Here is a 27,947-nt window from a genome sequence, read left to right on the forward strand (position 1 = left end):
CCACACTCCCAAAGCCAAGTGACCCCCTTCTGAGCCCTACAGTGTGCCCAAACTACAGTTAGCATCAACATGCATGGCATAGCTGCGGTAATAAATCGGAGGGGGTTTTGCGCCCTTCACCCTCAGTAATTGTCTGAAAACTGCTCTGGCAGGCAGCGTTCAAACCTAAGTAACACAACCGCTCTGTACATTGCTTAGTGGCTGCAGAAAGTACTGCGCTTTATCTCCCATTGAATTGAATGTACTGCAGTTACTCTGCAGCCGCCATTAAGCGATGCATGGGTCTGATGTGTTTTCCATCTGTACGTCCGTTCTGACCGGATGTTTTCAAATGATTGATGGGTGGTATGAGTTCCCCCAACAATCTCATATTAAGACTAGTCTTCAATTGTGAAGTCTGGAAAGCCAGTTTAACAAGCTGGGCACTGTGTTGGTCACTGAAATGCCATATTTGCAATGTTCACTTTGTAATATCCACTATGCACTAATTTCTGGAAAATTCCAGTGGGGTCAAAGTAGTTGTTACACTTGTAGATGAATTCTCTGATAGTAACTTTCAAATTGAGGTTAATTTTTGAGTGTTTCTTCTTTTTCTTAGGAGCTGTAAAAATGACACACAAAATAAGGAAACCTTTCATCCCAAATGGTAAATGATGCTTCTTTTCTTTTGAGCCTTGCCATGTGCCCGAACAGTAGTATATCAACAGAGTAATAGCGTAATAACTTGCAATGTACTTTTATCTTATTATACATGGTAAAAATTAAACATTTTAACTAAATCTTATTCTAACATTTAATCATCAGTCAGCCCGTTGGTAAAGAAATCAGCAAGAATACTGTGGGGTGAAATGATCATTAAACCCCTATATGAATTTCCTAAATGGGTTTAGTTTCTGAAATGGGGTCACTTTTTTTTTGCTCATAGTGGGTGAATGAAAATGAACCAGTGCCAATGCCGCCCCAATGACTGAAACTTGAACTCTGCAGGGTAAAATAAGATTAATTTTCTCCTCGCAGCATTCATATACGGGTGGGTGCTGGGCAGGTTAATAACACTATTAACCTGCAGATTAACAGCATATCTTTTATACATTTTATAGGTGATCCCTGTGCATTTCTATACTACTTTTTTTCCCTCGTACTTTTGATATTTTTATGTAAGTGCTAGGTTGATCCCGATTTTGATTTGATGGTGCTGTCATTTCTATTCAAAGACATCTGATAAAGTTATCATTCATCTAACGTATTTTTTACAGGTGCCGTGACTTATGCAGTGTATATTTTTTTTTCTCAACCGCTCCCAAAGGAACCTGACAGATTCCATTACTTATAACAGATCACTCAGGCTTCCTTCAGGGTTTTTTTTTAGTAGTTTATTTTACTAGACCGGAATAAGTAGAATTGTTGTCCGGTTCAATGAATCCCTACAAGAGTGGAACCCTGATGCCAGTGTGATCATGGTCTAGTGATATTGCTTGTTTTTCACATAATGTGCAACAACAGCTCTGTTATGACGTGTTATGTGTAAGGGGTTTTCTGGCATGTCAGTCAGTGTCTGATCAGTGGGGTTTGTGTAGACCAGCAGAATAGAGCTCTGCATCCCCTTCATTGTTTACATAGACCTAGTGTCTTGTCTATCCTGACTGCTGTGCCTTGTACTGTAGCTTAGTGCCATGAGCCCTACAGCCCCTTTATTCTGATTATCGGTGATAAGACCCCAAAACCATCAAGCACTGATTGCCTGTCCTAAAGATAGGCCAGAAGTGCTGAACCCCTTTCCGACGTGGTCAGTAATAGTACGCACCACATCTGAAAGGCCAGTTCAGCGGGGGCTTCGGCGCTGAGCCCGCACTGAACCGTGCACATGTCAACTGATTATTACAGCTGACATGCGCATGCAACAGCCGCGGGTGGAACTGCGATCCACCCGCGGCTGTTAACTAGTTAAATGCCGCTGTCAATTTGACAGCGGCATTTAACAGCGCCGCGCTGGAATCGTGTCACTTACCCCGCCCATCGGTGACCCCGGGTCACTGATGGGTGGGCATGACAACCCTGGGTCTGCAGCAGACCCCAGTGGTTGTCATGTAAAGATCGCTGTGAGCGCCACCTAGTGCTTGGCACTCATAATACAGGAGCATTTCTGCTACATAGAGGTGATGTGTTCATCACCTCAATGTAGCAGAGGCGATCGGACAGTTGCTACTTCTAGTCTCCTATGGAGACTATAGAAGCAAGCAAGAAGTGTAAAAAAAATGTTTTAAAAAATTAAAAAAATATAAAAGTTTAAATCCCCCCACCTTTTGCCCATTTCAAAATAAAATAATAAAAAATAAACCCCACATACACACATTTGTTATCGCCGCGTTCAGAATCGCCCAATCTATCAATATAAAAAAGAATTAATCCGATCAGTAAACGGCGTAACAAGAATAAAATTCCAAACGCCAGAATTACGTTGTTTGGTCGCCGCACCATTGGAATAAAATGCAATAACGGGCGATCAAAACATCGGATCTACCGCAAAATGGTATCAATGAAAAACTTCAGCTCGGCGCGCAAAAAAATAAGCCCTTACCCGGCCCCAGATCCCGAAAAATGGAGACGCTATGGGTCTCGGAAAATGGCGCCCTTTTTTTGGGGTTTTTTTAGCAACCTTTTTGGAATTTTTTTTTACCACCTAAATAAAAAAGAACCTATACTTGTTTGGTATCTGCGAACTCTTAATGACCTGGAGAATATTAATGGCAGGTCAGTTTTAGCATTCAGTGAACGTGGAAAGGGAAAAAAAAACTGTGGAATTGCATTTTTTTTCCCCGTTTTTTAGTAGACTATATGGTAAAACTAGTAATGGCGTTTAAAGTACAACTCGTCCTGCAAAAAATAAGCCCTCACATGGCTATATTGACTGAAAAATCAAAAGGCTATGGCTCTGGGAACAAGGGGAGCAAAAAAACGGAAAATGCTCCGGTCATGAAGGGGTTAAATGCCAAATAGCCCATTTTAGTAGCATTCTGTAGAATATAATATACACTAAAAGGTGTAGGAAATTGTTCTTTCATAAGAGATTTCTTGTTATCACAATATCTGTGTTGGTGACTAATTTTTTGTTCATTTTAAGCTCAAGTAATAAAGAAGTTGAACCCTATGGATAATGTTCAACCAGGTATGTGGATGTTTATTTTACATTTTCCTTTTGTTAATGCTTCTGTAAATTTTGCATCTTCAGGCCTGCTGATTGAGTTTTATGCTTCAAACTCTGCATTACAATAATTGCCATTTCTCAAGTGGCATGAACTCAATGTCCAGCTAAGATTTGTCATGTGGTGTTAAAGGGAACATATCAGCTGATTCATGCTGTCCGAACCACTGGGGGCCATGTTTAGTATACTTCCCAATCTCAGCAGCAGGAGAGAAATGTGTAAAATGTTGTATGTTAATATTGACTCTTATACAGGGCTGTGGAGTTGGTGGCCATTTTGGGGGAGTTGTAGTCTGTATAAAATGAATCACAGCATAACTGCTTATAGCAGAAATCATGATCTCCTTTGAAGCTTGGCCACAGGCAGGGTTTCAAAGGAGCTCTGTAATGACAGGCACCGGGGTCATCAGCTGACCCCAGGCGCGACCCACAATCACATCACAGGCGCATCGGAGAAAATGACGCATACACATATTGACATGTATTAAATGCCACGGTCCGAGATTGACAGCAACATTTAACAGGTTAACAATCGCGACAGGTCCTAGCTGTAACACACAGCCATTACCTGCCGTATATGGAGCGGGCTCGCTGTGGGAGCCCGCTTCATACACACGCTTCTGACATGCACCGTACATGTACGGCGGATGTTGTGAAGGGGTTAAAGAGAACGATTTAACCTATTAACAAAAGGTATGGCCATAATGGCCCTGTTATACTCATTTAATGAATACCTGTAGAAAAAAAAATCTCGACTAGTCATTAAGCCAAGATCCCAATCTGCACATGCGTTGCCTCCGGCACCATTTTGTTGGATAATGCTAGGACATGAATGCACGCAAGTGTCGCCTGGGAAAATGTAAAAATGGAGGCTCATAAAAATGACACTACCAACAGTCCCACCCTGATGCACCAAGAGGCTATAGCCCTAAAACTTCGAAGGTAAATTAAACCAGAACCAGACTACAGATTTTTTGCACTATAGGTATTTATTAAATCAGTATAACAGGGGCGTTATGGCCATACCTCTACTTTTAATAGGTTACATAGTGATGACGGGTTCTCTTTAAAGGCAACCTGCTTGTAACCTGCAGATATGGGTCAATCTGTATGTTACTAACATTCTAAAGCCCTGTGGCTGCTGCACTCAGAGCTCAGCTACGGGGAGAAAATTACTGGATGGAGGAGAGGCGGTTAAAGGTTACATTATGCTTCCTTCTCTATTTGGCCCCTTGTGTCTTCTCATTTTTGCATCTACTCCCTTCCCTTCTTAAACTGCAATAAGGATTGGTTCAAGTTGACACAACCAAATCGGATATTAATCTGACCTCATGTTCTGAGGCAGGGGTTGGTAAGCTGTTTTCTGCCAACAGCCATTTTACTATTTATCCCATGTTTCAGGAGCCGTACAAAATTATCAACCTGAAATTGAATGTGCTTTATTTGATCAAACATTTAATTAACTCACCCCCCAATGTGATGGCTGGAACTGCTTCTCTTGTGATGTTAGGTTTTATGGATGATGGTACTCGCAACTGCTTTTCCAGGTTTCGGTCAGGATTCGATGCAACTTTGGGATTGCCATAATCATTCAGACCTGAGCACTCATGTTTCTATGTCATTTTCACTTCACAGTGAATACCGTAAAAGTAAAACTCTAAAAGCAATGGCAAAATTGATTTTTTTTCATTTCATCCCACTTTAAATTTTTGTTTTTTAATTTTCAATTTTCTAATGTCAGTCAACAGAAAAATAAAAAAGTTAAGGCTCACAGACGAAGTTGAGGCAAAAACAAAAAATTCCCTTATTAAATGGTAATTTTACCAGACAGGAATAGTAAAATTCTTGCAAGATGCAATGAAAACCTGAAAGTGGATCCCTGATGCCAGTGTCATCATGGTCTATCAACATTGCTTGTTTTCCACATAATGTGCAACAACTGCTTTGTTACACTTATCTATGCCTTTTACTGCAGTTTAGTTCCATTAGCCCTGCAGCCCCTTTATTCTGATTAGCGGGGATTGAACGCCAAAACAATCAAGCACTCATTGCCTGACCTTAAAAATGGCCAGAAGTGCTTAAATCCCAAATAACCCCTTTTAGCAGCATTCTGTAGAATTTAATGTACACTAAATATAGGAAAAGTGTTTTCATTAGAGATTACAGGAAATTTCTTATGTTGATGACTACAGTAGTTTTTATCCTTTTTACGTTTAAAAAAAAAAAAAAAAAGGCAAAACCTGCAGGGAATATTCAACCAGGTACGAGGATACTTATATCTTATTGTCCCTTCTTCTTTAAAAGCTGCATTTTCAGACCTGCTGATCTAGATGTATGCTTCACACTGTGCATTACAATAATTACCATTTCTCAAGTGGCAGAACATTACCTATAAGCCATGCCGAGTGATAGTCCTGCCATAGGAACTCGCTGTCCAGCCAAGATTTGTCATGTGACATTAAAGGGGTTTTCCCACAAGCAAGATATTTTAATCAATAGATCTTGGAATAATAATAACTTCCACAGTTGGATGTGTTAAATAAAATGTTCCTGTGCTGAGATAATCTTATAAATGTTCTCCTGTGTAGCGGCTGTGTCTGACTGTGCAGGAACATGGTCTGATCATACCACAACTCCTGGGCAGGGGAAGAAGCAGACAGTGGATTTCCCCCACGTATGGGGTATCGGTGTGCTCAGGAGAAATTGCACAAATTTTGGGGTCCATTTTTTCCTGTTAACCTTCAGAAAAAAAAATTGGTCTAAAGTAAAATTATGAAAAAAAATTAAATGATTAAATGTTAATTTTTCCTTTCACATTCCATTAATTCCTGTGAAGCACCTGAAGGGTTAATAAACTTCTTGAATGTGGTTTTGAGCATCTTGAGGGGTGCAATTTTTAGAATGGTGTCACTATTGGGTATTTTCTGTAAATTTTGTTGGAAAAATTAGAAATCGTTGGTCAACTTTTAACCTTTATAACTTCCTTAGGGGAAAAAAAAAAACTGGTTCCAAAATTGTGCTGATGTAAAGTAGACATGTGGGAAATGTTATTCATTAACTATTTTGTGTGACATATCTCTCTGATTAAAGAGCATGAAAATTGAAAGTTTGAAAATTGCAAAATTTTCGCCAAATTTCCGATTTTTTTTCACAAACTCCAGTCATATGAAATAAGTTTTACCACCATCATGAAGTACAATATGTCATGAAAAAACAGTATCAGTATCAGGGGAATCCATTGAAGCGTTCCAGAGTTATTTCCTCATAAAATGACACTGTTCAGAATTGTAAAAATTGGCCTGGTCATTAACGTGCAAACAGCCTTCGGGGGTAAAGGGGTTAAAGACATCTATGACCTGTCTAGAATATTCAATTTTTTTTTTTCTAAATAAAATAAATTTGTAGAAACATGATAAATGTATACTAGTAACTTGATCATTCCAGGCCTCACTTAACCCCTTTTAAGAGCAGTGAATCGATACACGTATACAGATACTGCCAAAATGATTAAGCTACAGAAACCTCTAACCAGTACTGAAGCGGTTTCATTAAAACAGGTCCAGTTGTGCAAGTAATCAATTTTAATTAGTTTTAATTGCATGTCTTTAAGGCTCTGTTCATACTGCCATTGTTTTGTGACTGATGAAACATACTTTTTTTTTGCAGCTGTTTGCAAAGGAACCTGACAGAATCCATTAATTATAACTGGTCACTTTTGTAATAGTAATTTTGCCAGACAGGACTAATAGAATGGTTGTTGGGTTCAATGAAAACCCAAAAGTGTGAAGCGCTCAAACCAGTGTGGCCATGGTCTAACGATATTACTTATTTTTCCCCAATTTAGCATCATCTGCTTTCACACTTGCTCTAATGTTAAAGGGGTTTTCAGGAACTTTAGTCAGTAGCTAATCAGTGGGGGTTGTGCTCAGAAACCTTGCAGACCAGCAGAATTGAGCTCTGCATCCCCTGCATTGTTTACCCAGTGTCTTGTCTATTCTGAGGGCTGTGCCTTGTACTGCAGCTTTATTCCCATGAGCTCTGCAGCCCCTTTATTCTGATCCATGGGGATCAGTCCCCAAAGCCATCAAGCATTAATTGGCTATCCTACAGATAGGCCATGAGTGTTTTTAAATCCCAAATAACGGCTTTTAGGTTACACTAGTAGCATTCTGTCGAATGTAATGTATTCTAAATGAAAGAAAGTGCTTTCATTGAGAAATTTATTGTAATCTCAATATCTGTGTTTGTGACTCAATTTTGTTCTTTTTAAGTTCAAGGAAAAAAGGTGATCCCTGCACGGAATATTCAACCAGGTACGAGGATACTTAGATCTTATTGTCCCTTCTTCTTTAAAAGCTGCATTTTCAGACCTGCTGATCTAGATGTATGCTTCACACTGTGCATTATAATAATTACCATTTCTCAAGTGGCAGAACATTACCTATAAGCCATGCCGAGTGATAGTCCTGCCATAGGAACTCGCTGTCCAGCCAAGATTTGTCATGTGGCATTAAAGGGGTTTTCCCACAAGCAAGATACATTTTAAACAATAGATGTTGGAATAACAATAACTTCCACAGTTGGATGTGTTAAATAAAATATTCCTGTGCTGAGATAATCTTATAAATGTGTCTCTGCTGTGTACTGTGTAATGGACCCCAAGAACCAACAAGCACTGATTGTCGTAAAGATAAGGCCATGGATGTTTAAATACTAAATGACCCTTTTTAGGTTAAATTATAGAACGTAATGTACAGTAAGGCTATGTGCCCACGATGCAGAAATGCTCAGGATTTTTTCCTGAGTGTTTCTGCATCTCCCTGGCAGAAAAAAACGCATGCGGATTGTACATGCGGATTGTACATGCGTTTTTCCTGCCAGGGACAAGCGGAAGTGAAGCGTTCTTCACATGCATTTCCACATGCGGGTTGACAAGCGCTTTCCAAGCGATTTTAGCATCACTTGGAAAGTGCTTGTCAACTTCGTCACACTATATAAATCCATGCAAATGGCATGTATTTATTTAGTGTGACCTAAAGAATGGTTAAAAATAAAATCTATACTTACTTTCTGATGGCCCCCGGAGTCTTGATTCCCTCCGGCAGCGGTAGACTAAAGGACCTGCCGACGTCAGCGTCTTATGACCAGTCACATGACTATGACGTCAGCGCAGGTCCTTCATTCCATCACGAACTGCCGGCAAGCAAGGAGGAGCGCATCGGGGGCCGCCAAAAGGTAAGTATATTTTTTATTTTATTCTTTTTTTTACAGGTTCTATGGTACCCAGGTCCGGAGGAGAGTCTCCTGTCCTCCACACCCGGGTACCATCCACACATTAGAACGCATGGAAAGCGCATCTACATATACAGTGATGTGGATTCCATGCGATCTAATGCAAGTCAATGGCGGTGAAAACGCAGCGCTTCGGCAAAATAATTGGTAGTGCTGCGTTTTTTTCTGCAATGATAATCCGCAGCGGAAATTTCCGCAACATGTGCACAGCACATGCGGATTATCATTGGGGGACATGGCAGGCCTTCTACCATGTGTTTTTTAAGCGTTTCTGCAGCGTTTTGCCGCTGCAGAAACGCTTAAAAAGCGCATCTTGGGCACACAGCCTTAATGTAAAAAAAAAGTGCTTCCGTTAAATGGGTTGTCCACATTTGCAGAATCTTTTTCTTATTTAAATACATGCAATTGGGTTTCATTAAAAATTTTGCACCGTTTGCCTCCTATGTCCACGTTTTTTTCATGTGAGGTTTTGAATTGGACAAGGCTGATAGACAAGTTTGGTCACATGCTCCTCCACCAGCAGCCATTGTAAACGCCGAAGAGCGCTGCAGTCTGAGAGAAGCTGCACAAACCAAAGCTGAATAAAGACCTGTCTATAATAGTAAGTGGCACAAAATCATGTCCCCAACACATCTTAAATTAAAGATAGTGGTCAATCCCGGTAACTCATTCTGCAGCCAGCAATAGACGGTGTAATACAGAGGCTATAGGAGGCAAATGGTGCAAAATTTTTAACCAAACCCAATTGAAAAGTTTTTTTTTTCCCTCTGTTACATGCATTTAAGAAAAATAAATAATCCCAGAGCTGGACAAACCCCCTTTAAGAATTCTCTTCCAATCTTAATATCTTTGTTTGTGACTAATTTTTTGTTCTTTTTAATCTCAAGAAAAACAGAAGGAGAAACCTGCTGTTCAACCAGGTATGCAGATAATTATTGGCCCTTGGTTAAAAAGTGCTTCATTCAGCTATCGGACAATGATATATTGTGTAAATCAGGTTTTTGTGTTACGTGCTTGGGGTTTCTTGTTTGGGTTTTTTTTTTTTCAGATCATGGGAAAATGACTAATCTTGCAATTTTCACACAGGGCACCTGGGATTTTTTAGACTCTCATATGGACATTAGACAAATGAACCAACTCAGACCCTATGTGTTGTAGTGAAGAATCTAATGAGCATGTGCAAAGGTCATTATGGAGGGGAGTATGGTCGCCTATTGTGATCGGTGGATTCTGTGGACAGAAAGTCTTAGTTTAAAGAAAGCCAAGTGGCCATTGTGAAAATTGCAAGATTACCAATTTCCTTTTTTAATAATTAGAAAATAGGAAGGTTGCTGAAGGAGGGAAAGAATGTGAATAAAATGTAACTTTTATTAATTAAGCTAAAACTATTGATAATCATACATCCGTGAAGATGCCCTTCAGTGCCAGTGCTCTTAGAAAAAGCCGGTACCCCCGGTGAAACGCGCATCAGGGACGATTGTCCTGTCCATGTTTAATGAATCGGCATACTAGGGACATAAATGCCATTCCCCGGTCCTGTCATTGTGCCGGTTTTGCCTCCCAAGTGCCTTATGACACAAATAGCAGTATGCAGCATGCTGTATGCTGTAGTGCTTTTGTGATTTGATCATCTTCAATGGCACTGACCGCGTGCGCACCACCTGCACGCGGTCAGTCTGGAAGATCAGTGCCGGAGACTGCTCTAATTTGCGTGCTCTGCCTCATTCATTCATGGGGTGCCAGCCGTTATTGCCAATATTACTGTGGCATGTATGAAATATCCTCACTATAGGATCGCATTGTTACAACAGCGATCGTGGATAATGAAATATCTGCCGTCTATTCATTCATTTTAGACATAAGCACATTAGTCCTATAGATTTGATAGAAATAATAAATGAGGTTGATGGATGGTGGCTTTCTTTGTATTGGTCCCCCATTATATTGAGCGATGTTCTTTATTACATGGCAAATTTAATAATTTTTTGACAGTAAAGACGGGGATGGATGGGATCCCTGAATAGGATATATATAATACCCAACCATTCAATTGCAGGGACATTGGTTGTGGCATTACCTTGATTTGGTGCTGTTACATTTAATTCAGGACTTTGTGGGTCACAGCTGTCTGTATCTCATTGCAGCAGTGACCCAATATATATCCTTCACGGATGTATGATTATCAATAGTTTTAGCTTAATTAATAAAAGTTAAATTTTATTCACATTCTTTCCCTCCTTCAGCACCCTTCCTATTTTCTAATAGTTATGTAACTGGTGGTGGCCATCTATGTGAATATTGTCCAGTTTAAGTCAGACTATATTTAGTTTGTTCCTTTTTTATTAAGATCGTAGCAAGAAAAAAAAAATACATCTAAGGGTCCATGCCCACGATGTGTTTTTCAAGCGTTTATGCTGCGGAATTTTTGCTGCGTAAACGCTTGGGAAACGATTGGTAATCCGTCCCCAATGGAATTCCGCACCTTCAGTGCCCATGCTGCGGATTTTTCCGCATCGTTTTTGATGCGCTCAGAAATCCGCAGCATGTCCATTATTTGTGCATTTACGCATGCGGAATTGCCATCTACAATGCATTAGAAAACTCATGGCAATTCCGCATGTGCAAAACGCGCGTCAAATTCCGCACGCGTTTTTCCAGGCAAGGAGATGCAGAAATTTTCTGCTTCATTTCTGCTTCGTGGGCACATAGCCTAACACAATAAGCCTGATTTAAACACTTGGTTATTTTCTGTTAATAGCTTTGCAGATATTTTTAATCTGTATGTATGTATTCTGCAATATGATATTTAACATTTTTCAAGTGGGAGAACTTTACCCAAAAAGTCTTGCCAAATAGTAATCCTGCCATAGGAACTCATTGTCCACCCATGATTTGTCATGTAGCGTTAAAAGGAAACACAGGCATCATGTATCGGAGACTGGCTCCATTATTGCAGTCCTATGTGTTTCACTCTAATGTTGCTTGGACTAGTCAAGTATCCTGCGTTTTCAGCCCACCCCATTCTTATAGATTGTCGGGGGAGGGCTGGGACGGCAGTTTGAGAGCAACATGCATGGCAGCAATTATGAAGCTGATTTTGAATTCATACAGCATCATAAGTATTAAGGTTTTCAAGAAATTTGTTATCAAAATATTGAGGAAAATTTTCAATTTATGTCAAATATAGCATTTTGTTTTTGGTTCAAGATTTTAAATCTGCATTGACTGTATTGTTCTTGATGATAAAGCCCACGGTAGCTGATGCCAAGCATTGTGTTCATTAGTATATGCAAGTGTTGATGCCCAACCAAAACTGTATACCCATCAGCCATAGTTTTTTTGGGTTTTTACATCTTTGATAAGGTCACCACTCGAAACCATAGAGTAGAATGGATGGAATAGATGTATTCACACATCCATTAAAATCATGGATCTGAGAGCGAGCTTCATGTGACTGAGCATGTCCTATTCTGAACTTGCTTTGTAGATCAGAATAACCATTAAAGTCTATGGATCCATCAGACAGGGATGAATATCAGAGGCCTTCTGATTTGTCTTTGTGTTTCATGGATCTGTTCCTTAGTGATAAATCTGACTAAAAACGTAACCTTCAAGGGTTCTTATTATTGGCTTGGAAGTAAGCACATCTCTTCAGTGGAGAAAAATGGAAGCAGATAGGACAAATAAATCGGTGTGGTAACACACGGATGCATGTATGCAGCCTTATAGGGGCTTTTCAAATATGGTATAGAACATCACCAGACAACTCCTCTCTACTGACTACATATGTTGTGTGCGCGCCTGGTTATAATTGATTGATTATTTTGCAGAAATCATTCCTGAGAGCATCGGAAGGAATATTGTAAAGTTAAAAGATTACATGTCCCGAAGAGACAGGGAGCCTCTAATTGGTAGGTCTTCAGAAAAGAAAGTCTAAAAGTAGACATATTAAGAAAATGTGTTTTGAAATGTTCCACAGAGATAGACAGTTCAGCTCCACGACTGGGGAAACGTTTGCCTAAAATATGACCGCACTGAACAATCTGTAATAGAGCTGAGCGTGCAGGTGGAGCTGCTGAGTCTATCTATCAATCAATGTAAAAAAATTAAAACGTTACTGGTCTCAGATGAATTTTTTTTTTTTTTTTTATGAAAATGTTATAGGTCTCAATCACGCCACAAATGATGATTTTTTTTTTACACCATAGACACTAGAGCATGATGCAACCCTGCGAATCATTCTTAATAAGCACCTATCACCAGTCTGTGGCCACCCTTTTTGTTTAAGAAAAGAATGTGCAGCCTCAGACTGGTGATTCTTCTAAATGTCTCCTATTAGAAAATATGGTCACATGAGTCCTTAAAGGAGTTTGTCCACTACTCGGACAATCTGTTCTCAATCACTGTTTTTCATCCCAAAATAAAAAAAGAAAACGACAGCTATACTTGCCTCCGGATGTCGTCACTTTTCGAGCAGTGTCGTCACTGGCTCTCCCAGGGTCTCGTGTGACATTATGCCACATGAGCTCTGCAGCCATTCAGCTTCCCCTTAACTCTCTCCTGCTTTGTTCAAATCTGACATTTGGAGGTAGTCTGTAAGTTACAATAGCCTGTTTACACAGCGTTTTTTCTTTTTCTGCAGGTTTGGAGTATGTGCTGGAATATAATACTAAATCAATAACAAATCAAATTGAACCCAAATATTTTTGTGAGCTTTGTGAATGTGACTTAGAGCTGGACCCAATGGTGGAGCATTTAGCTGGTTTTGGACACCGTAAACTTTATCTGGTGAGTATTTGTAACTCTCTTTGCAATATCAGGATGTATACTTTCATTGAAGAAATAAAATAACAAGCAAAAAGCATACATGCATGTAGATGGCTTTCACAAGTTGTGGGGAAAGAGACTTGTTTCAGACATCCTTCCCAAAAGTGGAGAAGTTTAATAATTAGACTTTTTACACCTGTATGTAAAATAATCCAGGATTTAGAACATAGACAAAATTGACTTATTTTCAAAACCAGTCAGCTTTGTATGTTTGTACAAGCAGTGTCATAGAGAATGTTCTACATATGAATCCCTTCAGTACACAGCTTGTTTGGCTTTCTTTTGGTATGAACTGTTCTAAAGTCGCAAATTGCACAAAACAGTGGACAATTGATGTAGTTCATCAGGATTGGCCATGGTCTACAACTTTTAGATAGACATTTTAATACTATAGGCAGAAAATGGCTCAGTTCTGCTCATTTGCAGTTATTAGGACACTTTGATTTAAGCCATAACAGCATCTAATTGGCACATTTTACTCTGATTCTCTTCAGTTTTAGACTGGCATATGAAAAATCAATCTTGGTAGATCTCCCAGTATTTCTCTGTAATTGATTATACAAATAATTTATAAATATATACTTGTATATGTTAGTTCCTTTTGATTTGATTTTAATTAACACAACTCTCAAACAGGCAAAAGAATATCCATATGTCCTAAAAGCTCAGTCCAGCAGCAAAGAAGACCCATCTCAGTTTATAAGAAGAATGGCTTTGGAGATAGAGAGAGAGGAGGGAACAAAGATGTACTTGGTATGTTTTATTAGTTTCTAATTTATTTTCATGAAACGTTCTAAAATCTTTTGAGCCACACTTTGTATTTTGTTTGTAGGATGCACTGCCAAAAGTCTGTAACCTATAAAAGTTAATTTAAGTTTAGTGATATGAAAAAAGTATTACTGGTCAGAACCTTCAAGCCTTTGAAGAGGATAAGAGCGAATTTGACCATTCGTGAGAAAGACTACCAACAATCCTATAAGCTCTGTTGATCTTGCTTGCATGGCTTTTAAATTAATGCTTAAATATTCCAGTAAGAGGGGTCTCATTATATTTCTTTTGGAAGTAACAATCCTAAAAGTCAATATCGACCATTTAACGAGCTTTGCCATATGACTTAGGCCAAGTCATATGGCAGGGCTCATTAAAAGTTCGATACTGACTTTTAGGACTGCTACTTCCAGTAGCTAGCACTAGAGTTCAAGTCCTCTTCCTCTCTGAAGAGGCAACTTGCATATTAAATTTCCCATAAGAACATGTATGGCATATAAGTCTCCTCACTCTGACATGACAGGCCTGGCTTGTCACTCTCCACAATTAGTACCTTTACCCTTTAGATCGCTGTATAACCCTATTCCTCTAGTGATCTCCTGCTGATAACTTATTTCATCACACATACAGCAAACATTACAGTAAGTGACACATCACTGGAATTAGGGGCTCTGCCTTTACATTATGATGCTCTCGGATTAGGTGGCAAAAACCTGGTAAAATTCTCTTTTAAGAGAGCTGTGCATCAACTAATGCCCACAAACCTCAATAAACTTAAGCAACATCGTAAAGAAGAGTTTGCTGAAATTCCTTCAGAAAACTTCAGACTAAAGACGTCATACAGAAAAACGATTACTTGAAAATATTGCAGCTCAAAGTTATTCTTTTGATTAGTGTGTTTGTTAAAGAAGCACTCCCATTAACTTTTTTTTTTTGCCCTTAAACCTGTGTTAATGTTAGTGTAATGTCAGTGTATTTTATATATTCATGGTGGTCTTCCTTCGTTATCAAACTCTGGTCCTCTTTCAAGTCACGTGATGACGATTCAGACTTGCTTCGACTTTCTCATGACTATGTTTGTATAATGTGTGTGTACAATATACCGTATTTTATTATAAGACACACTTTTTTCCCCAAAATTTGGGAGGAAAATGGAAGTGCATCTTATAATTCGAATGTAACTTAATGTGGGTGGGGGGATGGCGGGATGGCGGCTCCGGTGGAGCGGGGTCACAGCAGGTAGAGTCGCTGCTTCAAGAAGCTGGTATTGGCTGCAGGAGTGGGGTTGATGCTGCGGGCTTCAGGCTCGGAGGAAGGAGTGTCTCGGTGGTGCGAGGCTGCGGTGGGCCCCAGGCTTTCACAAAATGTCAGTGGTATCCCTGCACTTCCCATTGTTTTCACTGCTGTGGACTTCAGCGAAAATGGATGCCAGAAGGCTGCACAGGCACAGATCGAGATCTCGTCTCCAGAGATCTCAATCTGCGCATGCTCCGCATCCGGCGTCCACTTTCTTGAAGCCACCGCAGGGAACTGAATGTGAAAGGGCACTCCACTCCCCAGCACCGACATCTAATGAGTGCCCAGGCACTGCAGCATCGCCCCACCAGGGAACACGCAGGGCTTTGTCAGGTTACCAAATGCTATGGGCAACTGTGAAGTGAAGGATCTTCTAGTATTAAGTCTTGTAATGGTAATGTTGTTTAAATGCTTTACAGGTTGATTCATCAATATGGCCGGACACCATGATGACTCTGAGGACAGCAGACAGGAGTGAGTGCCTTACGCTTTGCCTTTTGTATTTGTTTCCCAATTCCTAAATCTCATACAACACTTTCTTGGTATAGCAATTCCTTTAGACAATGTGTGTTTAAATGGGTTTACCATAAAAGGCATTTATCATCTATAGAATCTGTTTCCGTGGGTGCTGTACTCTGCTGTTTTTGTCAGTCCCATTGACATTAAATAGAGCAGCAGGCTGCATTAATGATCATTACTACAGTCATACTCCTCAATGTGGTCATGCATTAAGGAGGAACTAGGTTGGGGATCCTTGAGGGACTCCAGTGATCAGTCACATATGTGTTTGAAAACCTAAATTCCATCATTTTTACTGAATGCAGTGCCATTTTTTCAGTAAAATGATAGAAACCTGAGGGACTTCATTATAAATCAATGGGGTCTGTTTGGTGAAAGTAGTAAGAGAGAGGTCATTGCACCTTGTAGTGTATGCGATGTGATATCCAGACTGTTATGTACAACACTGTAGAATATACAAAAATCAAGATTACATAGGTGGCGCCTATAACTACTTAAGACATTTCTACCCTTCCCTGGCATTCTTTATCTAAATAGTTGCATTAGAGTGTTGGGAAGAGAACGATGTTTGTGACTTGACAAGGGGGGGTTGAAATGTCACAAGCATTTCTGGTCGCTTCCCATGTAATCGCATGATTCTTGTATTTGCTACTGTGTTATTGTACACCATAAAGGATGAAGATCACCTTTTGAAACACTCTGGAATGTGCAGTAAACGTTTACATTATTATTTATCAGATATGCATCCCCTAGTCTACTTGCACATCCCCCTCTCCTTTGTATCACGTGTACTTCACGTCTCTACACTCTCTGGTGAAAGTGCTAACCTCCATGTGATCTATGTTTTGATATGAATTTTGTTTTTCTAATACAGAACAGCAAAATAGAGTTGAACGCCGATGTGTACCTAGTCTAATATGCCAAACCTTCCCATACCAAATATAAGATGGCCATTTTGTCTTTAAATATAAGTTGTCTGCCAAAGGTGATAAAAAGACAGTAAAGGGACATTTACACCAGCCGATTTTGCATTGTTAAATGGCTGCAGATCTGTAAATATTTACATATTGGTTGTCAATTAATAACCTTTTTAAACAGGGAGAGCGAACGGCTATTCAGATGTACATTGAATGATCTGTATTAGATCGCTCAGTGCACATAAACAATGTGCGCCTTTAGGATGATGATCTTTTGTGCACCACAAAAGATCATTTCACCCAAAGAGCAAGCTTGCCTGTTTAGACTGCAAGTTTATTGTGAAAAGAGCATTCCGAGGAACACTTGTTTACTACAAGCTGGCAGTGTAAATACTTTTTGTGCTTACATTTGGTAATAAAATGTTTGTTTTTCTTTAACAGAAATGAGAAAGAAATCAAGGTAAAGCAATTGTTTCCTTACAGTATTACAACCGATTCATGTTGACCACAAATGTTTTGCACAGGTGTTTTATTTTCATATGCTTTATTTAAAATAATTGACAAACTTTATTATACAGTACTGTCCAAAAACTTTTATGCAGGTGTGGATAAAATGCAAAGTAAAAATGAAATAAAAATGTTAGTTTATATTTATTTAAAATGTAAAGTGATTGAAAAACAAAGAAATCACATCAATATTTGGTGTGATCACCTTTTGCCTTCAAAACATTTAGCATTGATTCTTCTAAGTGCCCTAGTCATTGCTTTTGCTTCTTTGTGCACTTTTTTTCTCTCTGCCCTTAGGTTCCCTAGCCAAATATCATGGAGAAATGACCACAGATCTTCTGTGGATGTAGGCTTGCGAAAATACTTCTGTCTCTTCATGTAATCTGAGACAGTCAATAATGTTGAGGCAAGGGCTCTGTGGGGGCCATGTTATAGCTTCCACGACTCATTATTTTTCTTTGCACTGAAGATAGTTCGTAATGACATTGGCTCTTGGGGGCTGTTGTCCTGTTGTAGTATATATTTGAAAATCAAACACCTCCCTGATGGTATTGTATGATGGATGAAAAATCTACCTGTGTTTCTCAGCATTGAGGGCACTATTCATCTTGACCAAATCCACAACTACATTTGCTAAAATGCCGACTTAAAACTTGCAAGGATCCTCCACCAGGCTTCACTGTAGCCTGCAGACATTCATTATTGTACCACTCTCCAGCCCTTTGGCAAACAATCTGATTTCTGTTATAGCCAAATATTTCACATTTTGACTCATCAGCCAGAGCACCTGCTGTAATTTTTCTGCACATCAGTTCCTATGTGTTCATGTATAGCTGAATCGCTTGACCTTGTTGAAATGTCAAAGGTATGGCTCCATGAAAACCACTTCTGGCCAGATGTCTCTGAACAGCGGATGGGCGTAGTTTGGTTCCACTGGTTGCTGCCATTTCTGAGCTGATGGCACTGCAGGCCATCTTCCGATTTCAAAGGAAAGTGAGCATGATGTCTTTCTTTTGCAGCACTGATTCTGTTTCCTTGGCTGACCACTGCATTTTCAGAGTTTGGTATTTTTTTGGTGGTTCTTCCAAAGAGCTTGAACAGCACATCTTGCAACCTTTATCTGCGTTGAAATTTTTTCCTGGGAGAGACTTTGCTGATGTAGTACAGCTACCTTGTGTTATGTTGCTGTGCTCAGTCTTGAAAGAACAAGGAGCCCTGGAAGTGATTATATGGCTCCAACAGAGCCCTGCTCTCAGCAGTTAGTCTGCTGGGATTACATAAACTGCTGTGGAATATGTTGGCACTATAGAAATAAAAATGTATTATTATATGAAGAGACAGAAGGATCTGCACAAGCCTACATCAAAAGAAGACCTGTGGTTAGTTCTTTGGAACAACCTTCCTGTCAGTATGGCCGTATGAAGGCTTGTTTTTTTGTGGGACGAGTTCTACTTTTGAATATCGCCATTGATTTTACCATATAGTGTACTGGAAAACGGGGAAAGAAAATTCCAATTGCATTGAAATGTGAAAAAAAGTGCAATTCCACAATTTTTATTTGGGTTTTTTATTTACTTTGTTCACTATATGGTAAAACTGACCTCGCGATATAATTCCCCAGGTCATTAAGAGTTCGCAGATACCAAACATGTATAGTTTATTTTTGGAAAAAAACATCGCATATTGTATGAAAAAAAGTTTTTGTGTTTGTCGCCGTTTTTCGAGACCCACAGCGTCTCCATTTTTCGGGGTCTGTTGCTGAGTGATGGCTTATTTTTTGCGCCCTGAGCTGATGTTTTGATACCATTTTGGGGTAGATGCGATGTTTTGATTGCCTCGTGTTGCATTTTATTGTAATGTTGCAGCAGCCAAAAAACTGTAGTTCTGGTGTTTCAATTATTCTTCTCGTTACGCTTGTTACCGATCTGATTTATTTTGTATTTAGATAGATGGGACATTTCTGAACTCAACAATACCAAATGTGTATTATTTTATATTTTTTGCAATGGGACAAAAAGGGAGTGATTTTTTTTTTTTTTTTTTTTTTTCCATATTTTAAAAACTTTTCCCACCTTTAATTTTAATAGTCCCCTTAGGAGACCTGAAGCTGCGATCGCATATGCTATAAAAAGCATGGCTTCAGCCCTTCTAATATGACAGAAATCACAATCTCCTATAAACGCTGGCCAAGAACCCCAGTGTTCACAGGAGTTTTGTAATGGCGGGCACGGAGGTCTCCGGTCAATAAAAAAACGTTTTGGTTTTTTTTTTATTAATTTAGTTATTAATAAATTAATAAATTTAATAATTAATAAATTTTTATTAATTTAGTTATTAATTGTTTAAAACCAGTAGAATATTGACCTGCAGAACCACGTTACCCTAGTCTAGTAAAAAAAAAATAGATTGTGGAGTTGTTTTTAACAATTACAGCCCACTTTTTTTTTTTTTTTTTTTTTTACCTGGCCTTCAGTTCATCATATGGTAATATGAACAACTAATCCCTCATAAAAGAAGCTTTTTAAATGGCTTTGTTGACTATAGAATACAAAAGTTATGACTCTTGGAAGTAAAAAAGAAAATTGGGGGGAGAGGGGATTTATTAGGAATAGAGGAAATAACTGAAATCTGATGGGTTCTCTTTGATGCAACTTGTCACTGCTTTTGTAAAGGAACTTTTGCTTCAGTAACTCTAATTCATTGTGCTTTATATTTTCAGATGGTCTGATGACAAGAATGTAAGTAATGTGTGTATATATGTAATACAGTGGGTACAGAAAGTATTCAGACCCCTTTAAATTTTTCTCTTTGTTTCATTGCAGCCATTTGGTAAATTCTAAAAAGTTCATTTTTATTCTCATTAAAGTACACTCTGTACACCCCTGTACACACTCTGCACCCCATCTTGACTGAAAAAAAAACAGAAATGTAGAAACTTTTGCAAATTTATTAAAGAGAAACTGAAATATCACATGGTCATAAGTATTCAGATCCTTCGCTCAGTATTGAGTAGAAGCCCCCTTTTGAGCTAGAACAGCCATGAGTCGTCTTGGGAATGATGCAACAAGTTTTTCCACACCTGGATTTGGGGATCCTCTGCCATTGCCAATGATTTAATTAAGAGGTGTAGTTTGTAAAATGAGGTCTCTTATGGGGGTTCTGCTGTCCTGACACCTCAGAGGCTCTGTGACATGACACCTGCAAAGCTTTCAAGGCAAATCTGCACTCTGATATGGCACTCCTTCAATTCTGAACATTTTACTGTGCCTGAAAAGTAGTTTCCAACCACATATGGGGGTATTGACATACTCAGGAGAAAATGGACAACAAAATTTGATATGCAATCTCTCCTATTAGCCCCTTTGAAAAATGAAAGCTTGGGGCTAAAACAACATTTTAGTGGAAAAAAATATTTTTTTTCATTTTCACAGCCCAATGTTATACAATACTGTGAAATACTTTGAGAGGTATATTTTCCAAAATGGGGTCACTTGTGGAGGTTTCTGCTGTTTTGACATCTCAGGGGCTCTGCCAATGTGACGTGGAATCGGCAATCTATTCTAGCAAAAATTGTGCTTCAATAGTCAAATGGTGCGCTTTCCTCCTCGAACCATAATGTGTGCCCAAACAAGAGTTTCTGACCACATATGGGGTATCCCTGTACTCAGGAGACATTGTACACCAAATTATATGATCTGTTTTCTCGTGTTACCCTTGTAAAAATGAAACATTTTGGGTTAAAACATTTTTTGGGAAAAAACACAATTATTAATTTTCACGCTCCAATATTTTAAAATTCTGTGAAGCACCTGTGGGTTCAAGGTGCTCACCACACCTCTAGATAAATTCCTTGAGGGGTGCAGTTTCCAAAATTGGGTCACTTGTGCCCCCCTCCACTGTTTCATTGTTTTAGGCACATCAGGGGCTCTGTAGACACAACATGGCTTCAGCTATCTATTCCAGCCAATTTTGCTTTCAAAAAGTCAAATTGTGCTCCATCTCTTCCGAAATTTGCCGTGCATCCAAACAGTTTTCCACCACATACGGGTTATCGGGGTGCTCAGGAGAAATTGCACTCCAAATTGTCCTGTCCTTTTTCTCCTACCCTTGTGAAAATGAAAAATTTGGGACTAAAGTAACATTTTTGGGGGAAAGATTGTATTTTCTTTCCATATTGCTTTAATTCCTGTGATGCACCTAAATGATTAATAGACTACTTAAATGTGGTTTTGAGCACTTTGACGGGTGCATTTTTTTAAATGGTGTCACTTTTGGGTAGTTTCTGCCATATAAGCCCCTCAAAGACACTTCAAATGTGCTGTGGTCCCTAAAAAGAATAGATTTTGTTGGAAAAATGAAAAACTGCTGATAAAATGTTAACCCTTCTAACGTCTTAAAAGAAAATGTTTCAAAAATGATGCAGATGTAAAGTAGACATCTGGGAAATGTTTTTTATTAACTATTTTGTGTGATATAACGATCTGATTTAAGGGCATAAAAATTAAGTATGAAAATTGTGTAATGTTCAAATTTTGTTACATTTTCAATATTTTCATAAATATACACATCATATCAACCAAAATTTACCACGAACATGAAGTACAGTGTCAAACATTTTCAGAATCACTGGGATACGTTGAAGCTTTCCAGAGTTATTACCACATAAAGTGACACATGTCAGATTTGAAAAATGAGGTTCGGTCATTAATGTACAAAGTGGCTTGGTCCTTAAACAGGACCTATCACCTGCACACATACTACAGTATATTATAGTAAGGAGATTGTAGATATAAATAAATATGAAATAAATTACCTTTTATAATAATAATGACTATATATAATTACATGACAGAATCGCAATTCTAGGAGCTGCCATCTTGGGATTGGCAGCTCAGCGTGCAGTGTTCTAAGGAGACACCCCCAGATCCCAGGCTGGTTGCTAGGCAGCGCCTCTAGCCAGCAGCAGTGCAGTAACCCTAACAGCTCATTCCCCAAACTGTACCGTTATAGAAACACAAAAAGCCTATAATAAAGGGGCAATATAGAGGTGGATATATATATTTACAGAATATACGCACACACATCTCACCATATATACATACACCACACACATTTTTGGTGGAAAATGGGAATAATATTTTTTTTAATAAAATGGTGGTGCTTCTTATAGTACGCTTTTATGGTAGTTAACCTGGGGCGGGGGGCGAAGCGGGGTCCCAGAAGGCAGGATGGCTGCTGCAGGAGTGGGGTGATGCTGTGTGCCCCAAGCTGGGAGAAGGGGGTGTTCGTGGGTGGTGTGAGGATACGGCGGGCCCCAGGCTTTCCCAAAATGTTGCCGGAGCCCCTGCACTTCCCTGGTTTTCAATGCAGTGGACTTTGGGAAAATGGCCACTGGAGGCGTCGCATGCACAGATTCAGATTTCAGCACCTCCTCAAAGCATAAAGACCCGCATTATCACCCCACCCCTGCCAACACAGCCGCCAGCTTCCTGCAGCATTGACCCTGCCTCTTCCTGGGACCCCGCTCCACCGCAAATCATTGTAGTAAATGAAAGATGAAGGTGCCAACTAATGAAAGCATTTTTTTTTATGGCTGCAGTTTTTGGGGGGGGGAATTGTTTTTTGTTTTTTTTCCCTGTATATAAACTGACCACCATGCGTGTTCCCCATGGTTGCGGTCCTGCTGTAACTCATTGATGCATAATGTCCATCATATTAAAATGTGCTTATCTGTAGTGTTCACATGTATATCTGTTTCAATAGGATGAAACAAGAATGAAGAAGGCTCTAGCCTATCTGGTAAGAATTTATTAATATACCTTTTTGATTACAGAATGACAATGAATGAAAGGGGCTGTGCTTACCAGAAAAATGTTTAAAAAAAAAAAAAAAAGTTTACTAATTTGTATTCTCAAAGGACCCCCGATTTCTAGTAAACAGCAGGTGTACTTTTAGTTTGTACTTGTAATCCGGGGTGTGTGAAGGGGACTGGCCGCCTGTCTTAATTCAGTAGCTAAGCTAACCTTCACTGTCATGGCCAATCCGTAAAATTAAAAAACTGGAAAGACCATAATAATTTTATTTATATAGCGTTAACGTATTCCGCAGCACTTTACAGTTAAGTAGGGACATATACAGACAATATAAATAATACAATGTATCATATTTCAACAGTTACAGGAGGATTGAGGGCCCTGCAACCAAGTTTACAATCTATATGGAAATGGGGGGGGCACAATAGGAAGAACATGGTCATCAGCCAATATTTGTCTAATGGCATTTTCCATGTGGTATTTGGTGCATGGAGGATGTGGAGACAGATGAATACGTAGGGGCAGATTAAGATTAATATTTAGGAAGGAACAGGGGAGAGTTAGGTTGGTGAGTTGAGGTGGTAGGCTTGTCTAAACAATGTGTTTTTAACCCCTTAATAGCCTATGACGTTTTAGTATGCTATAGGCTATTACTCCCGGTTCAGCGCGGGCTCCGGCGCTGAGCCCGCACTGAACCGGGCACATGTCAGCTGATTCTTACAGCTGACATGTGCCCGCAACAGCCGCGGGTGGAATCTCGATCCACCCGCGTCTGTTAACCAGTTAAACGCCGCTGTCAATCTGACAGCGGCATTTAACATCGGCGCGGCCTTAGTCCCACCCATCGGTGATCACGGGTCACTGATAGGTCGGCATGACAACCCGGGGTCTGCAGCAGACCCCTGTGGTTGTCATGTCTCGCTAGCTACGAGCGCCACCTAGTGGTCGGCGCTCATAGCACAGGAGCATTTCTCCTGCATACAGGTGATCTGCTCGTCGCCTGTATGCAGTAGAAACGATCAGGAAACTGCAGCTTCTAGTCTCCTATGGAGACTATTGAAGCATGCAGAAAGTGTAAAAAAAAAATGGTTTTAAAAATATTAAAAAAAATATAAAAGTTTAAATCGCCCCATTCAAAATAAAATAATGAAACAAAATTCCCACATACACATACTTAGTATCGCCGCGTTCAGAATCGCCCGATCTTTCAATATAAGAAAAGAATTAATCCGATCGGTAAACAGCGTAACGAGAAAAAGATTCTAAATGCTAGAATTACGTTTTTTTGGTCATCGCAACTTTGCAATAAAATGCATTAACGGGCAATCAAAACATCGATTTTATCCCAAAATGGTATCAATAAAAACGTCAGCTGGCGTTTAAAAGTACAACTCGTCCCGCAAAAAATAAGCCCTCACATGTCCATCTTGACTGAAAAATAAAAAGGCTATGGCTCTGGAAAGAAGGGGAGCAAAAAACGGAAAAACCCAAGGTCCTTAAGGGGTTAAGGCATGTTTGAAGACATTGGGTCTAGATATCAGTCGGATCGTTTGGGGCAGTGCATTCCAGAAAACTGGCGCGGCACGAGAGAAGTCTTGGAGACGGAGGTGTGTGGTTCGGATTAAGGAGGATGTTAGTTTTAGATCAGTTGCAGAACGGAGGGCACAGGAGGGGCAATAGACAGATATGAGGGATGAGATATAGGGTGGTGCAGAACTGTGGAGAGCTTTATGGGTGAGAGAGATGAGTTTGTATTGTATTCTGTGGTGAATGGATAACCAGTGCAATGACTGGCACAGGGTAGAGGCGTGGGTGAAGCAGGCTGATAGAAATACGACCCTGGCTGCTGCATTCAGAATGGATTGGAGAGGAGAGAGTTTGTTTAGAGGGAGGCTGATCAGAAGAGTTGCAGTAGTCCAGACGAGAGTGAATAAGAGCGATGGTAAGAGTTTTTGCCTTATCAAAGGTGAGAAAAGGTCAGATTCTGGAGATGTTTTTAAGGTGCAGGTGACCTGAACTAGTGCGTGATTTGTATATGGGGAATAAAGGAAAGTTGTGTGTCAAATGTGACCCCCAAGACAGTGAGCTTGCTGCTTGGGAGTTATGGTGGCGCCACCCAAGGAAATTGAGTCAGGTAGAGGGAGGAAAAATGAGTTCAGTTTTGGAGAGATTCAGTTTCAGATAGAGAGAGGACATGATGTTAGAGACAGCAGATGGACAATCACTGGTATTTTGTATTACAGTGGGGGTGATGTGAGGTGAAGAGGTATATAGTTGGGTGTCACAGCATAGAGATGATACTGGAAGCCAAATCTGCTGATGGTTTGCCCAATAGGGGCAGTATACAAGGAAAAGAGGAGAAGGCCTAGGACTGATCCTTGTGGAACCCCGATAGTAAGGGGAAGATTAGAGGAAGAAGAGTCGGCAAAAGATACCGTGAAGGTGCGGTCAGAGAGATAGGAGGAGAACCAAGAGAGAGCGGTGTCCTTGAGGCCTATAGAGCGGAGTATAGTGAGGAGGAGCTGGTGATCCACAGTGTCAAACGTGGCAGAGAGATCCAGGAGAAACAGCAGGGAGTAGTGACCATTAGATTTAGCTGTTAGTAGATCATTAGAGACTTTAGTGAGAGCAGTTTCAGTAGTGTGTGAGGAGCAGAAACCAGATTGTAAAGGGTCGAGAAGAGAGTTGTCTGAGAAATAGCGTATTAGACGGGAGTGGACCAAGTGTTCCAGGAGTTTAGAGATGAAGGGAAGATTAGAGACCGGTCTGTAGTTAGCACTGCAATTCTCATCCAGGGATAGCTTTTTAAGTAAAGGGGTTATGATGGCATGTTTGAAGAGGGAAAGATACTCGAAGAATAAGAGAGGTTAAATATTTTAGTTAGGTGGGTAGTGACAGCTGGGGAAAGGGACTGAAGAAGATGTGAGGGAATAGGGTCACTGTTGCAGGTTGTAGGGCGAGAAGAAGCGAGGAGTCTGGTCACTTCTTCTGTGACCGGCTCGAAGATGGAAAGTGAACTTGAGGTGTGGGAAGGAATGGGATCCAGACTGAGGGAATTGTGCAAGAATGTCTTGACTGATATGATTGATTTTTTTGTAGGAAATAAGTGGCCAGATCGTCAGCACTTAGGTTGGTGACGGGGGTCTGTATTTTAGGGCTCTGGAGGGAGTGGAAGGTTTCAAAGAGTCGTTTAGGATTGTTGGCTAGAGTTGTGATGAGAGTGGTAAAGTAGACTTGTTTAGCCAGATGGAGAGCAGAGTTATAAATTTTGAGCATGAACTTATAGTGGATGAAGTCTTCTGCTGAAAGTGATTTTCTCCACAGACGCTCAGCGCACCTTGAGCAGCGCTGGAGAAAACGTGTTTGCATCGTGTGTCAGGGCTGCCGTGGCATAATAGGTTCTTAACCGGGTAAAAAATATATCAATTGATTGGAAAAATTGTTCATTTGGCAGAGTTCTGTGTCCACAACCACTTATTTCACTTAGATAAAAGCTCATGCAGACCCACGAAGATAACAGGATACCGATGGTGAAAAAGGGGTTAATTCTTGTACTGCATGGTCAGAGGAGACTGTTGATGGATGGAGCCAGAGACCTGTGTAGAATAAATGCACTTTATTTGTCAACGCGTTTCGAAATTACACACTTCTGTGGACAAACCAGTGACCTTCTTCTACACTATTGTTATGGCCAATGCGTAGACAGAGGGACGCCAATTTGGGCTTTCAAATGAGCCTACCTTCTAGCCGACTCTATTCGCAAATAGTTCTAATAACATGTTGAACACAAACCAAAAAAGTGCAGCTGTTGGGATCACTTCTGATAACATAAGGTCATGGCACCTTTAGAAATGCCAATATATTATTACATTGTGTATATTTTAGATTAGGAGCACGGCTAAAGATTCTTTTTTCTTTAAATTGGACAACACCTTTAATTTTTTGCATCCATAAGCACAACCTGTTTGCAATTTTGCTTGTGTTAGCTCTGTATGTCATTATTCTGCAGGTGACAAGTTTAACAGGAGAAAAAAAAGTAAATTAACTACATCAGGTCTTCTCGCATCCTAATGAACATGCCACTTTACCATTGGGACATGAAAAGGCAGTGAAATATTGGTACCTCTGCCTAGCAGCATTGCATTTCCATTGCTAAGAGATGAAGCAGAAGGAATTGAGTACTGTCATTGTTTACAGTGCTCAATTGACTCTTCACATCCCGTGGTCAATAACAGCTGCATGTAAGGAGTGTGACAGAGGGAGATTGCTTTGTCTGTCACCCCATCAGCTCCACACAGCAAGATTGTAGGGTTCCAGTGCTAGCTATTTCAATCAGAAGCCTAAAAGTGGCTTCCAGGTCTGTCATAGATCAAGGCCTAATAGACCAGCCACAGCCTCTCCTCCGGACCCCCCGGAAGTGAAACTACCACTTCCTGGTCAAAAGTCACCGGCACGCTCATAAGGGAGCGTGCCCTGCGCATAAGCAGTCCCGGACTATGCGGTTACCGGCTGACATATGGAAAGTCGCTGCCACCCACACGCGCACGATTCCAACCAGCGGCGGCAACTCAAGGACCCGACACCGGCGCTGCAAGGAGCCCTTCTTCCAGGCAACCAGGCCGGGCCTGGGTAAGCTGTTTTCGTTTATTATATGCGCCTGATCTTCAGATGCAGGTTCCCTCAAGGACAGGAAACCAACTGATGCGACGGAGAGGTTCCACCCTTTTCGTTCAGTAGGTTCCTGTCCTTGATGGGCTTACCCCTGCTCTTTTGTGATGTCATGGGGGAAAAGAAAATAAAATCTTC

General features: G+C 40.2%; 1 protein-coding gene across 2 annotated transcripts in view; it reads left to right on the forward strand.

Moving 5' to 3' along the window:
• LOC141265442 (uncharacterized) overlaps nt 1-27,947 on the forward strand; it is a 135,350-nt gene that overhangs the window by 78,416 nt on the left and 28,987 nt on the right. For both annotated transcript variants that reach the window (XM_073678556.1, XM_073678554.1), the window contains exons 16-26: nt 599-646; nt 3,122-3,166; nt 7,474-7,515; nt 9,382-9,414; nt 12,325-12,405; nt 13,137-13,282; nt 13,958-14,074; nt 15,805-15,859; nt 17,263-17,281; nt 20,048-20,066; nt 23,092-23,127. In XM_073678556.1, coding sequence (XP_073534657.1) covers nt 599-646; nt 3,122-3,166; nt 7,474-7,515; nt 9,382-9,414; nt 12,325-12,405; nt 13,137-13,282; nt 13,958-14,074; nt 15,805-15,859; nt 17,263-17,281; nt 20,048-20,066; nt 23,092-23,127 — 641 coding nt within the window. The remainder of the gene's footprint in view (nt 1-598; nt 647-3,121; nt 3,167-7,473; nt 7,516-9,381; nt 9,415-12,324; nt 12,406-13,136; nt 13,283-13,957; nt 14,075-15,804; nt 15,860-17,262; nt 17,282-20,047; nt 20,067-23,091; nt 23,128-27,947) is intronic.

The sequence above is a fragment of the Phyllobates terribilis genome, unplaced genomic scaffold (assembly GCF_046119375.1).
Source record: "Phyllobates terribilis strain yellow unplaced genomic scaffold, ASM4611937v1 Scaffold_4__5_contigs__length_816908805, whole genome shotgun sequence".
Classification (NCBI taxonomy): Eukaryota; Metazoa; Chordata; class Amphibia; order Anura; family Dendrobatidae; genus Phyllobates; species Phyllobates terribilis.